Raw genomic sequence first — 15,621 nt, 5'->3', positions numbered from 1 at the left:
GCGGGGGAGGAGAGGGGGAAGAACAATATCTATTACTGACAAAGAAATTCAAAAGGACATTAATATGGCATACACAGAAGGCAAATCCTTCACTAATAAAGCTAGTTCTCATCTTCCCCAAGGGGTTTATTTTCTCTAAATTAGGGGATTTTTTAGTCTCTTTTGTCTCCTGACAAGACTAGATTAATTGTCTCCAAAGAGGAGTAAGTCACCAAAAAAACCATGGGAGTTGTATTTCTTCTAAGTTAAGAAGAGAAGCCTCACTGTTAGATCAGGACTGGAGGACAGAACTTTCAGTACAAGAGGGTTTTTACAAAGCTCCCTGGAGAGAAGCTGAAAAAGAGTTAGAGAGCCAGCTACAGAATGAAATAGCAGCAATAGAGGGATAACTCTTCCCAGGAGACTTCAAAGTGTGGGAGGATCTGAAGTTTTTTGTCATAATAAGAGAATCTAATGGAGAGAGAACTTCTTGAAGACATCTACTCTGCTTTGTTTCCTCATTTTGTTATGGCCTGAAGCAATGGGTGACAAGGTTAACTACTAAGAGTTGCTATGATATTTAAACATTTTGCCTACTTGTTACTTATTTTTTTTAACAATAGTTCAATAAAGATGACAATTTTAGTGGCATTCTGAGTTTGTGTTTTGTTAAACAAAGTGTGAGAGGGGGAAGGAAACTTGGTGGATATTTGCTGGTGAGTCACTTTTTAGTCAAGTATGACTTTTCATGATCCCATTTCAAGTTTTCTTGGCAAAGATACTAGAGTGGTTTGCCATTTCCTTCTCCATCTCATTTTACAGATAAGAAATATGGTAGATACATGATTGTTCTAAATTCAATTCATTGGGAGATCATCCAGACTTAAAAACTGACAGATTGCTTGGGTGATCAAAGCATCTTATGAATTATATTTGCATTTTAAAGATTTTATTTTGGTTTTAGTTTTTTTGAAGCTTTGCATAAAAAGGAAGTCACATGAAACTGGGACCTCCACCAAAGCTAATCTTATCTCCAAGCAAGTTTGTATTTGTGATAAAAGTCTTTGTTGGTTTTGGGGGGGTTCTTTTGCTTTTTTCCCTCCATCTCAAGAAAATATCACACCCTGAACAATCTTCAGAGACCTCTTTTGTGCAACACTCTGTTCATATCCTCTCCAGTAAATTAACTACAACCTGGACTAAGAAATATGGTCAAAGAATGACCAAAAGATATGGGATCTCCTTAGAAGAGAAGTCATTATTCTGTATCTCCCGACAGGCCTTTCCCTAGAGGATGGACACTTCTATTTTTTCCCAGACTGTGTTTAGTGGTAAGTATTTTTAATATAAAGGAGAATACATAACAGTGGAGGGGAGAGAAAAAAAGAAAAGGACATCCAGAGGCCAGGGCCTGGCACTTCTGATCAGGAGCAGGAAACATCCATTCTTCTTAGAAGAATGGTGGGGGGATTTTTTTCTGCTTTCTGGAGCCAAGATGGCAGAGTAAGAAGTAAGTCTCTCTCACCCTGCCTTAATGACCTCTGAAAGCCCAGAAATGTGGGAAGAGTTGAGCAAGCAGAAAGACAGGGCACAGCAGTCTTGTAGCCCAGGAAGCTCGGAGGATTAACTGGAAAGGCCCCTCTTGTTCTGGGGGAGAAGGAGCTGTACAGGACAGGAGGCTTCCCAGAAAGCCAGCCGCAAGCCACATCTCAGCATACCAGGGGGAGATCCTGACACCCAGGGTGGTGGAGCAGGCAAGCACCAACACCAGGAACCTCCTGAGTGCCTCAGTACAGGTAAGATAACCAGTAGCTACCAGTTCAGAAAACCACCATGTGCAATGGTGTTCTCCAGCAGCCAAATCACCTGGTGCCGCAGCAAAACTCTGGGAAGCACAACTCCAGGAGGCAAAGTGCCAGGCTGACAGACATCCTACAACAGTGAAACATCCCTGTGCAAGGCTCAGGTGAGCAAGCATTGCCTAGGGGCTAGGTTCCTAATCCACACCCCAAGAGGTCCAGTATTGCTGACCCCAGACCAACGCTAGGTAAGCAGCCAAAGCCCTACAGCCTCCAACTGCCAGCACCTGAGGCCCCAGCACACAAAGCCAGTGACCAGGTCACGGGATCCCAGGACAAGAAGCTTGGATAAGTGCCCCATGTTCTCCAGCAGGAGAGCTCAACTTTAAAAAAAAAAGTCAAGAAATAGGCAAACACCATGAGCAAAAAGCAGAAAGAGATAATGACCATAGATTATTATTATGAGAACAGGAAAGATCAAGGCACAAATTCACAAGAGGACAACATTGTCAATATACCCACATCAGAAACCTCAAAGAGGGATATGAACTGGTCTTAAGCCCAAAAAGCATTCTTGGAACAGCTCAAGAAAGATTTTAAAAGTCAAATAAGAGAGGTGGAAGAAAAACTGGGAAAATAAATGAGAGGTATGAAAGACAGAATCAATAGCTTGGAAAAGGAAGGACAAAAATTAACTGTAGAAAACAAGTGCTTAAAAAGGTTAATTTGCCAAATGGAAAAGAAAGCACAAAAGCTCACTGAAGAGAAGAACTCCTTAAAAAGTAAAATGGGTCAAAAGGAAAAGGAGGTAAAAAAATCTAATAGAAGAAAACAACTCCTTAAAAATTAGAATGGAGCAAGTGGAAGTTAATGACTCTATGAGAGAAGCAGAATCAGTCAAATAGAAACAAAAGAATGAAAAAATACAAGAAAGCATAAAATATTTCACTGGTAAAAACAACTAACCTGAAAAATAAATCCAGGAGAGATGATTTAAAAATTATTGGTCTACCTGAAAACCATAATGAAAAAAAAAAAAGAACCTGGAAAACATACTTCAGGAAATCATCAAAGAAAACTGCCCTGAGATCCTAGAACCAGAGGTCAAATTATAGAAAGAAAAATCGAAAGAAATCACCAAAAGAACCCACCCATCGCCTCCTGAAAGAGATCTCAAATTGAAAATGCCAAGGAATATTGTAGCTAAATTCCAAAATTACTGGATCAAAGAAAAAATACTGCCAGCAGCCAGAAAGAAATAATTTAAATATCATGGAACCACAGTGAGGATTACGCAGGACCTTGCAGCTTCTACATGAAAAGATCAGAGGGCATGGAATACAATATTCTGTAAGGCAAAGGAGCTTGGATTACTAACTACCCAGGGAAATTGAGCATAATCTTTCAGGGGAGGAGATGGACATTCAACTTCCAAACCTTCCTGATGAAAAGACCAGAGCTCAACAGAAAGTTTAACTTTCAAGTACAAGACTCAAGAGAGGCATAAAAAGGTAAACAGGAAAAAAAAAAACAAAACACAACAACATGTTATTAATAAGGGCAAACTGTTTACATCCCCACAAGGGAAGATGACACTTGTAACTCTTGAAAACTGTAATGCTATTATGACATTTAAAAGGGGTATACTTAGAAGGTGTGTGTATAAGTTGACTTTGATGTGATGATAAAAAAATTTAATTAAGTGGTGAAAAGGGATTGAACTGGGAGAAGAGGAAAGGAAGAGGCAGACAAGGGTAAATTACATCACATGAAAAGGCACAAAAGCCTAATACAGTAGAGGGAAAGATGGTAGGGAGATGAGCATTATTTGAACCTTATTCTCATCAGATTTGGTTTAAAGAGGGAATAACATAATCAGTTAGGTGTAGAAATCTAACTTAACCTATAGGAAGTAGGAGAGGAAAGGGAAAAGAAAAGGGAGGGAAGAAATAGAAAGGGTAAAAGGGGGAAAAAGGGAGAGGGCTTATAGAAGAGAGAGCAGACTGAGGGAGGCAGTGGTCGAAAACAAAACTATACTAAGGAGGGATATGAGAGAAAAGAGAGAAAAGCATAAACAGTGGGGAAATAGGATGGAGAGGAAGACACAGATAGTAATCATAAGTGTGAATGTGAATGGAATGAACTCTCCCATAAAACAGAAATGAATAGCAGAGTGGATTAAGAACCATATTGCGGAGTGCAATATGTTGTTTACAAGAAACACATTTGAAGCACAGGGATACACATAGAGTTTAGAAGTAAAAGGTAAAAGCAGAATATATTACACTTCACTTGAAATAAAAAAACAGGGGTAACAATCTTGATCTCAAGACAAATCAAAAGCAAAAATGGATCAAATTAAGAGATAAGGAAGGAAACTACAACCTGCTAAAAAGGCACCATGGACAATGAAGTAATATCATTACTAAACATAAACGCACCAAGTGGTATAGCATTCAAATTCTTAAAGGAGAAGTTAAGGGAAATACAGGAAGAAAAGAGACAGCAAAACTATACTAGAGGGGGACCTCAAACTCTTCCTTTCTGACCTAGATAAATCTAACCACAAAATAAACAAGAAAGAAGTTAAGAAGGTGAATAGAATTTTAGAAAAATTAGCTATGGTAGGCCTCTGGAGAAAACTGAATGCGTAGAGAAAGGAATATACTTTTTTCTTGGTGGTACATGGCACTTACACAAAAATTGACCATGTACTAGGGCATAAAAACCTCACAATTGAATTCAGAAAGGCAGAAATATTAAATGCATCCTTTTCAGATTATAATGCAATAAAAATTACATGTAATAAAGGGCTATGGAAAGATAGATTAAAAATTCATTGGAAACTAAATAATCTAATCCTAAAGAATGAAACAACAAATCATAGAAACAAAGAATAACTTCATTCAAGAGAATGACAATAATGAGACAACATACCAAAACTTATGGGATACAATGAAAGTAGTTCTTAGGGTAAATTTCACATCTCCTAATGCTTAAATGAATAAACTGGAGAAAGAGGAGATAAATGAAAACCAAATTACCAGTATCAAAAATAAAAAGGGTGAATCTACCACCAATGAAGGGGAAATTAAAACAATAATTAGGAACTATTTTGCCCAACTGGATGCTAATAAATTTGACAATCTTAGTGAAATTGATGAATATTTAAACAATAAAAACTGCCCAGATTAACAGAAGAGGAAGTAAAAAACTTAAACAATCCCATCTCAGAAAAAGAAATCGAACAAGCCATCAATGAACTCCCTAGGAAAAAAATGTTCAGGGCTAGAAGGATTTACAAGTGAATTCTATCAAATATTTAAAGAACAATTAATTTCAATACTATATAGACTATTTGGTAAAACAGGCAAAGAAGGAGTCTTGTGGAATTGTTTTTATGATACAAATATTGTGCTGACCCCTAAACAGGGAAGAGTCAAAACAGAGAAAGAAAATTATAGACCAATTTCCCTAATGAATATAAATGCAAAAATTTTAAATAAAATATTAGCAAAGAGATTACAACAACTTATCAAGAGAATAATACATTACGACCAGGTAGGATTTATACAAGCAATGCAGGGCTGGTTCAATATTAGGAAAACTATCAGCATAACTGATCATATCAACAACAAAAATAACAGAAACCACATGATTATCTCAATAGCTGAAGAAAAAGCTTTTGACAAAATACAACACTCATTTCTATTAAAAACAGTAGAGAGCATAGGAATAAATGGAGTCTTCCTTAAAATGATAAGTAGCATCTACCTAAAACCTTCAGCAAGCATTATATGTAATGGGGATAAGTAAGAAGCATTTCCAATAACACTGAGGGTGAAACAAGGATGTCCATTATCACCACTATTGTTCAATATGGTACTGGAAACGTTAGCTTCAGCAACGAGAAGAAAAAGAAATTGAAGGTATTAGAATAGGCAAAGAAGAAACAAAACTATCACTCTTTGCAGATTATCATCTGATATACTTAGAGAATCCTGTACAGTCAAGGAAAAAACTACTTGAAATAATAAACAACTTTACCAAAGTTGCAGGCTATAAAATAAACCCACACAAATCATCAACATTTCTATATAAGAACAACGAAGCCCAACAGCAAGAGATAGAAAGAGAAATTCCATTTAAAGTTACTGTAGACATTAAAAAATATTTAGGAGTCTGCCCGCTGAAACAAACCCAGGAACTATATAAACACAATTACAAAACACTTTTCACACAAATAAAGTTAAATCTAAATAGCTGGAAAAACATCAGTTATTCATGGATAGGCTGAGCTAATACAATAAAAATGACAATTCTACCTAAGCTAATTTACTTATTCAGTGCCATACCAATCAAACTACCAAAAAATTATTTTATAGAACTCGAAAAAATAATAATAAGATTCATTTGAAAGAACAAAAGGTCCAGAATCCTTGGGAACTAATGAAAAGAAACATTAGGGAAGGTGACTTAGCTGTTCCAGATCTTAAATTGTATTATAAAGCAGCAATCATCAAAACTACTTGGTACTGACTAAAAAATAGAGTGTTGTATCACTGGAATAGGTTAGGTATACAAGACACAGTAGTCAATGACTATAGTAATTTACTGTTTGATAAACCACAAAGACCCCAGCTTCTGGGATAAGAACTCACTATTTGATAAAAACTGCTGGGAAAACTGGAAAAGAGTATGGCAGAAACTAGGCATAGACCTAAATCTTACACCATATACCAAAATAAAGTCAAAATGGGTACACAATTTAGATATAAAGGCTGATACTTTAAGCAAACTGGGAGAGCAAGGGATAGTTTACCTGTCAAATTTATGGACAACAGAAGAATTTATGACCAAACAGGAGACAGAAAACATTATGAAATGCAAAATGGATAATTTTGATTACATTAAATTGAAAAGGTTTTGCACAAACAAAGCCAATGCAACCAAGATTAGGAGGGAAGGAGAAAACTGGGAAAGATTTTTTACAAGCAGTGTCTCTGATAATGGCCTCATTTCTAAAATATATAGAGAACTAAGTCAAGTTTATAAGAATACAAGTCATTCCCCAATTGAGAAATGGTCAAAGGATAAGAACAGGCAGTTTTCAGATGAAGAAATTAAAGCCATCTATAGTCATGTGAAAAAATGCTCTAAATCACTATTGATTAGAGAAATGCAAATCAAAACAGCTCTCAGATACTACATCACACCTATCAGATTGGCCAACAGGACAAAACAGGAAAATGATAAATGTTAGAGAAAATATGGGAAAATTGGAACACTAATGCATTGTTGGTGGAGTTGTGAACTGATCCAACCATTTTGGAGAGCAATTTGTAACTATGCCCAAAGGGCTATCAAATGTACATATCCTTTGATTCAGCAATAACACTTCTAGGGCTGTGTCCCAAAGAGATCATAAAAATGGGGAAAAGACCCACGTGTATAAAAATATTTACAGCAGCTTTATCTGTGGTGGCAAAGAATTGGAATTTGAGGGGATGCCCAACTGGGGAATGGCAGAATAAACTGTGGCATACAAATATAATGGAATACTATTGTGCTATAAAAAATGATAAGCAGGCAGACTTCACAAAAACCTGGAAAGGCTTGTTTGGACTAATGCTGAGTGAAGAGAGCAGAACCAGTAAAACACTGTACACAGTAATAGCCACACTGTCTGATTACTAACTTTGACAGACGAAGCCCTTCTCAGCGATGCAAAGATCTCAGATATCTCCAAAAGTCTCATGATGGAAAATGTTATCCACATCCAGAGAAATAACTATGGAGTTTGAATACAGATCGAAGCATACTATTTGCTCTTTTTTTTTTCTTCTGTTTTGTTTTGTTTCCTCTTTCTGGTGGTTCTTCCTATTGGTTCTAATTCTTCCTTACAACATGACTAATGTGAAAATACATTTAATAGGAATGTATATGTAGAGCCTACATCAAACTGCACGCTGTCTTGGGGAGAGAGGTAGGGAGGGTGGGGGAGCAAAGTTTAAAACTCAAAAGCTTATGGAAGTGACTGTTGAAAACTAAAAATAAATGTTTGGGTTTTTTTGTTTAAAAATAAATTAGGGGCAGCTAGATGGCACAGTGGATAGAGCACCGGCCCTGAAGTCAGGAGGACCTGAGTTCAAATCTGGCCTCAGACCAAACACTTCACATGTACCAGCTGTGTGACCTTGAGCAAGTCACTTAACCCCGATTGCCTCACTAAAAATAAATAAATAAATAAGTAAACGAATGAATGAATGAATAAAAAAGAACAAATTTTAAATCTGCAATTACAAATTAATTTGAAATCCTAAAAATCAAAGGAGAAATTAATATAATTAAAAGAAAACAATTCAACTAAAAATGAAACTAGAGCTGTTTTCATGGGGAAAAAATAAGAGACCAATTAATCTGATTAGAAAAGAAAGATGAAAACCAAATATCCAGTAGCAAAAATGAAAATGTTGAAATCACTACCAATGAAGAGGAAATTAAAGCAATTATTAGTAACTATTTTACCCAATTATATGCCAATTAATTTAACAATTTAAGTTAAATGGATAAATATTTACAAAAATATAAATTACATGGATTAATAGAAGAAGAAATAGAAAACTCTATCTTCATAAAAAAAATTGAACAAGTCATAAATGAGCTTCCTAAGAACAAATCCCTAGGACCAGATGGATTTGCAAGTGAATTCTACCAAAATTTTAGAAAACAATTTAATCCAATACTTTATAAACTACTTGGAAAAGTAGGCAAAGAAGGAGTCCTACCAAATTCCTTTTATGATGCAAATATGGTACTGATAGCTAAACCAGGAAGAGCAAAAACAAAGAAAACTATAGACAATTTTCTGATGCATATTGATGCAAAATTGTAAACTAAATACTAGCAAGAAGATTACAACAATATATAACAAAAATCATACACTAAGACCAGGTGGTATGTATATGAGGAATGAACGATTGGTTCAATATTAGAAAAATGATCAGCATAATTTTCCGTATCCATGACAAAACCAACAAAATCATATGATAATCTCAATAGATGCAGAAAACCTTTTTGACAAAATACCACCCGGATTTCTATTTAAAACAATAGAAAGCATAGGAATAAATGGCGCTTTCCTTAAAATGATAAGTAGTATCTATCTAAAGACATTAGCAAGCATTATCTGTAATGAGAATAAGTGAGAAGACTTCCCAATAAGATGAGTAGACAGGCAGGGATGCTCATTATCACCACTATTATTTAATATTGCACTAGAAATGAATGTATAGGCATACATCCACATGTAGCTATAGAAGCCATAATACAAGAAAAAGATAAGAAAATAATTGAAAAAAATAGAATAAGCAATAAGAAAACAAAACTGTCACTCTTTGCAAACAGTATGATAATATACTTAGAGAATCCTAGAGAATCAACTAAAAAACTACTTGAAATAATTAACAACTTTAGCAAAGTTGTAGTATATAAAATACATACACATAAATCATCAACATTTCTATACATTACTAACAAATTCCAGCAACAAGAGATAGAAAGAGAAATTCCATTTAAAATAAATATATGTTGTTGTTGTTGTTCAGTCATTTTTTAGTCTTTTTTTTTTTTTTACTTTTTTACTTCATTTGGGGTTTTCTTGGCAAACATACTGGAGTGGTTTGCCATTTGCTTTTCCAAATCATTTTAGAAATGAAGAAACCAAGGGAAACTGTGTATAGTGGTTTGCCCATGGTACAAAGCTAGTAAGTGTCTGAGGTCAGATTTAAACTAAGGAAGATAAGTCTTCCTCACTCTAGGCTTTGTACTCTACTGCACCACCTACCTGCCTTTTAAAATAACTAGAAACTATGTAAAATACTTGGGAGCCTACCTGCCAAGAGTATATGAACACAATTATAAAACTCTTTTCACACACATAAAGACAGATCTAAACAACTGGAGAAATATTAATTTCTCATGGGTACAGCTAGTATAATAATAATAACTATTATTTTTATAATTCTACCTAAGTTCATTCAGAATCATACAAACCAAATGACCAAAATAATTTTATAAAGAAGAAAAAGATCATAATATAATTCATCCAAAAGAATAGAAAATCAAGAATATTAAGGAAATTAATTATTTTCTAATTGTGAAGGAAGGTTGTCAAGGAGTACCAGATCTCAAACTGTACTGCAAAGTGGTAACCATGAAAACATTCTGGTACTGGCTAAGAAATACAGTGGTGGAATAGTGAAATAAAAAAGGTTCACAATACACAGTAGTAAATGACCATAGTAATCTAGTGCTTGATAAATGCAAAGATCCAAGCTTTTTGGACAAGAACTCACTATTTGGGAAAACTGGAGAGCAGGCTGGAAGAAACTAGGTTTAGACCAATATCCTACACCCTATACGAAGATAAGATCAAAATGGGTACATCATTTAGATATAAAGGATGATACCATTAGCAAATTAAGGGAGAATGGAGTAGTTTATCTGTCAGATCTATAGAGAAGGGAAGAATTCAATACCAAACAAGAGAAAGAGATTACAGGAAATAAAAATGGATAATTTTATTTATATTAAAGTAAAAAGGTTTTGCACAAACAAAACCAATGCAGCCAAGGTTAGAAGGAAAGCAGAAAAATGAGAAAAACATTTTACAGCAAGTGTATCTGATAAACATCCCATTTCTCAAATATACAGAGAACTGAGCAAATTTATAAGAACAAGTCATTCTCCAATTGAGAAATGGTCACAGGATATGAACAGGCAGTTTTCAGATGAAGAAATCAAAGCTATCTATTGTCATATGAAAAATGCTCTAAATCACTATTGATTAGAAAAATGCAAATTAAAACACCTCTGAGTACCACCTCACAACTATCAGATTGGTTAATATGACAGAAAAGGAAAAGGATAAATGCTGGAAGGGACGTGGGAAAATTGGGACACTAATGTTGGGATAGTTGTGAACTTATCCAACCATTCTAGAGATCAATTTAGAACTCTGTCCAAGGAGCTATATAACTGTGCATACCCTTTAACCCTGCAATACCATTACTAGATCTGTATTCCAAAGAAATTAAACAAAAAAGAAAAGGACCTATATGTACAAAAATATTTATAGCAGTTCTTTTTGTGGTGGCAACAAATTGGACATTGAGGGGATGCCAATCAATTGGGGAATCACTGAACAAGTTATGGTATATGATTGTGATGGCATATAATTATGCTACAATGTAAAAATAAAATTGAAACTGAAATAATACCTACTACACAAAGTAATTCCTATGGCACAGAATTGTTACCATGGAAGTTAATTTAAATATAAAATAGCCATTTAACTTTTAACTACAATGATTAATATGAAATAGAATGAAATTCTATGTAGTATATAGTATATATATACATAAAACTGTTCACAAACATTAAAGTAATGAACAAATGAGTTATTATTATTCAAATCAATAATTCATTTTGGCTTGGCTATATATTTAGTGGAAAAGAGGATGGATTTGTAGTCTGACGACTAAGATGTGTGAACTAGGTAAATAATTAGTACTATCTAGGTCTCAATTTCCTTATCTATAAATTGAGAAGGTTAGAGTAGATGACCTCAAAGGTCTCCTTTAGGGCAATGAGATGGTGCAGTGGGTAAAATGCTAAGCCTGGAATCAGGAAGACATCTTCCCAAGTTCATATCTGGCCCCAGACACTTACTAGCTGTGCGACAGTGGGCAAATAACTTAATCCTGTTTGTCTCAGTTTCCTCATCTGTAAAATGAGCTGAAAAAGGAAATGGCAAATCACTCCAATATCTTTGCCAAGAAAATGCCCTGATGAGGCAGATATTACTGAAAAATGACTGAACATCATCATTAAGGTCTCTTTTTTTGCTCTAGCTCTATAATCCTATTACCTTAGATCTTGTAGAAGGCTATACACCATGTAATTTAGAGATATCATATTACTAAAAGAATACAATGTAAGAATGAAATCATTCTATGTTCTTTTGATGCAAAAAATACAACTGTAAAAGTAACATACCTGAACCAACTTCTTTTTCCTCCTCTTCAATATTGTTTTTGATACTATCATATTCCTCATCAATTGTCTGGTTGCCTCGGATCTGTGACAAAATTCTCCGAGCTTTCTGAGTCTGTCCTTTCTGAATAAGCCATCTTGGGCTTTCCGGTAGAAAGAGAAATCCAAGGAACTGTATTATTGCTGGGATAGCTGAAAGGCCCAGCATATACCTACCAAAAGAAAAATAGAGCTTTATGACATCTAATGTCATTAGCAATAAAGCATAAAATAATTACATTGATCACATCGAAGGCAATTTCAAATGAATCTAAAAAAGATTTATTTTCTGTACATTATGTATACATGAACTTCTCTCTACTTTGTGTCCACTACAATATTTTGTCTTATATCAGAGGTGTCACTGGGTTCTTCAGGACTATAATTATACAGAACAAGCACCAAGAGCTGCTAAAAGATAAATAAGCATAAAATACAGGTGTAGACTGTGTCCATCATCTCAGTGCCAGCCTCATTTCAGAAGGGTTCATAATTAGAAAGACACAGTGGTGTAATCTGTACCAGACAGATAAAGTCACAAAGAGTTCAAAGTATAATATGTATATATTAATATAATATAATATAATATAATGTGTCCCTGAAAGCAGTAATATTTAATGCTGTTACATTGTTCTGAAAAACAGGTACCCGGTCAAGATGCAGAGTAAGAGAAATTAGTATAACTTAGCTCTTACAACTACTTACAAAGATCTAGAAAAAAGTACCAGTCCAGGTTCTAATCAGGAAATCCAAGAAAACAAATCAAGGGAGTCATTTATTCCGGCACAGGTCAACACAGAGAGATAGACCTCTTTAGGTCTGCGGACACTGGTGATAGGGTCTAGCTAGGATAACTTCATACCTTGAATCATGCAAACTGAATGAGGACCTACCAGTAGATATGAGTGTGTCAATACACACATAACATACATATGTTACATATTCTTTATAAAAACTGACCAAGTATTAGAGCTTAAAAAAACTCACATGCAACAGCAGAAAAGGAGAAATATCAAACACACAAAGGAGAGAAAGAATAGATCAATACATTTGGAATGCAAGCTAAAACAATGAGGAAACAAACATTTTAAAGATCCAATTAAACACCAAAATAGAATCTTGAAAATCAAATAAAAATTAACGCAATTGAAAAGGAAACCCCTCCCCCATACTAAATTAATAAAACTAGGAATCATTTCTGAATAATAAAATTTACTCATTTTGATTTTTAAAAAGCTAATAATAATAGGTAACATTTATTTTTTTCTCTCCCTTTTTTTATTATTTTTTACTAGCTAACATTTATACAGTGCTTACTATGTGTCAGACACTATGCTAAGCATTTTGGAAATATTACCTCATTTGATCCTCACAACAACACTGTAATGTAGGTGCTATTAGTATATTATTATTATTATCCCTATTTTAAAGATGAGGAAACTGAGGCAAATGGAGGTTAAGTGACTTGTCCAAGGTCATGTAGCCAGTAAGTATCTGAGGTCAAATTTAAACTTAGGTCTGCCTGACTCCAGGCCCCCATTCTATCTACTCTGTCGCTTCAGTATCCCTTTTAAAAGAAAGAAAACTAAATTACTACTATCAAAAATGAAAAAGGCACATTCCCGAAAAATGAAGAAAATATTGTTTTTGAAGAAAAAAATAAAACAGATAAACCATTATCTAACTTGGTTTAAAAAAAAAGAAATCCAAATTACCAACATCAAAATGAAACAAAGTGAATATATGACCAGTGAAGAATTTTAAAAGTTATCAAATATTATTTTACTCAATTATATGCCAATAAAAATTACAATATGAATTAAATGAATGTATGTTGACAAAATATAAAATGTTCATATTAATAGAAAAGAAATAGAGTATATAAAAAGCCCAATCTCAGAAAAAGAAATTGAACAAGCTATAATCAACTCCCAAAGAAAAAACTCCATTCACATAAGCAAATTTTTTGAAATGTTTAAAGAACAATTCATTCCAATATTGCATAAAGTATTTGAAAAATGAAAAAAAGAGTGGCTCAAATTTCTTCTACGATATAAATTTAGACTTAATACCTAAATTAGGAGTAGGAAAAGAGAGGGAAAATTATAGACCAATATTCATAATGAATATTGATATAAAAATCATAAATAAAATATTAGTAATACATCACAAAAGTATATACCACAACTAGGTCAAAATTATACCAAGAATGAAAAGTTGGTTCAACATCAGGAAAACTATAAATATAATTGACCATATTAGTTATAACAAAACAAAAAAATCATATAATTTTAACAAGAGATTCAGAAAAACTTTTTTTTTTTTCAATGAGGCAATTAGGGTTAAGTGACTTGCCCAGAGCCACACAGCTAGTGAGTGTTATGTGTCTGAGACTGGATTTGAACTCAGGTCCTCTTGACTTCAGGGCCAGTGCTCTATCCACTTTGCCACCTAACTGCCCTGAGAAAAACTTTTTAACAAGATATAACACCCATTGCTGTTTAAAAAAAAATAGAAACCACAGGAGTAAACAAATCTTTTCTTAATATGATAAGAAATATCTATCTAAAACAAAAGCTAGTATTATCTATAATTTGAATACACAAGCATTTTCAATAATATCTGGAGAAAAGCACAAGTCTGTTTGTTATCACCACTGCTATTCCATATCAAAATCTAGCTATAGCCAAAAGATAAGAAAACAAAAAAAAAAAAAAAAAAGAGGAAACAAAATTATCACTTTTTTGCAGATGATATGATGGTTTACTTAAATTGACCTAGAGTAAACAAAAAAAAATTAAAATAATTAAATTAAAAATTAAATTAAAAAAAATTAAAGAATTAACAGCTTATATCCCCACACAGTTGTGGGATATAAAATAAACTCACAGAAATCATCAATATTTCTATATATTACCAACAAAGTTCAGTAAGAAGAGACAGAAAGAGAAATTCCATTTAAAATAACCATATAGTTTAAAGTATTAGGGAGCCTAGCTACCAGGACACACACAGGAAGCATATGAACACCATTACAAAACACTCTTTATGCAAATAAAGACAGATGTAAGGAATTGGAGAAATATTAATTGCTTATGGGTATGCAATACTGTAATAAAAGTACAAAAATACCTAAATTAATTTACTTATTCAGTGCCATACCAATCAAACTACCATAGGATTACTTTATAGAGACAGAAAAAAAATAATGTATCTAAAGGGAAAAAAGATCAAGACTATCAAGGGAAATAAGGGGAGGGGGGGTTGGCGAAATGGGAAGAAAAGAGGCCTAGCAATACCAGATCTTAAATGATACTATAAAAGAGAACTCATCAAAATAATATGAAATGGATTAATGAAAATACAATCAATCAATGGAACAGATTAGGTACACAATATAAACAATTAGGCACAGTATACTAGTGTTTGATAAAACCAAAGATCCCAAGAATGGACTATACAGCCAAAACTTCTAAGAACAGTGGAATGAAGTCTGGAAGAAACTAGGTATTGATCAACATCTCATGCCCTATACCAAGAAAAGCTGCAAATGAGTGTAAGACTTGACATAAAGTTTGAAATCATAAACAAATTATTTATGGGTAGGAGAACAACTTGTGAATAAAAATGTTAAGGAAATGTTAAGGTAAAAACGGACAATTGATTATACAAAATTAGTAAGTTTTTGAATAAATAAACCCAATGTTGTATCTTACTGGGGCCCAATTACATGCTTCAAAGTCTGGAG

General features: G+C 33.8%; 1 protein-coding gene across 1 annotated transcript in view; it reads right to left on the bottom strand.

Moving 5' to 3' along the window:
- SLC2A13 (solute carrier family 2 member 13) overlaps nucleotides 1–15,621 on the bottom strand; it is a 256,475-nt gene that overhangs the window by 191,520 nt on the left and 49,334 nt on the right. The window contains exon 3 of the mRNA XM_027858988.1: nucleotides 11,838–12,046. Coding sequence (XP_027714789.1) covers nucleotides 11,838–12,046 — 209 coding nt within the window. The remainder of the gene's footprint in view (nucleotides 1–11,837; nucleotides 12,047–15,621) is intronic.

The sequence above is a fragment of the Vombatus ursinus genome, unplaced genomic scaffold, assembly GCF_900497805.2.
Source record: "Vombatus ursinus unplaced genomic scaffold, bare-nosed wombat genome assembly UNPS02013950.1, whole genome shotgun sequence".
NCBI lineage: Eukaryota > Metazoa > Chordata > Mammalia > Diprotodontia > Vombatidae > Vombatus > Vombatus ursinus.
This window is presented reverse-complemented; position numbering and strand designations above follow the sequence as displayed.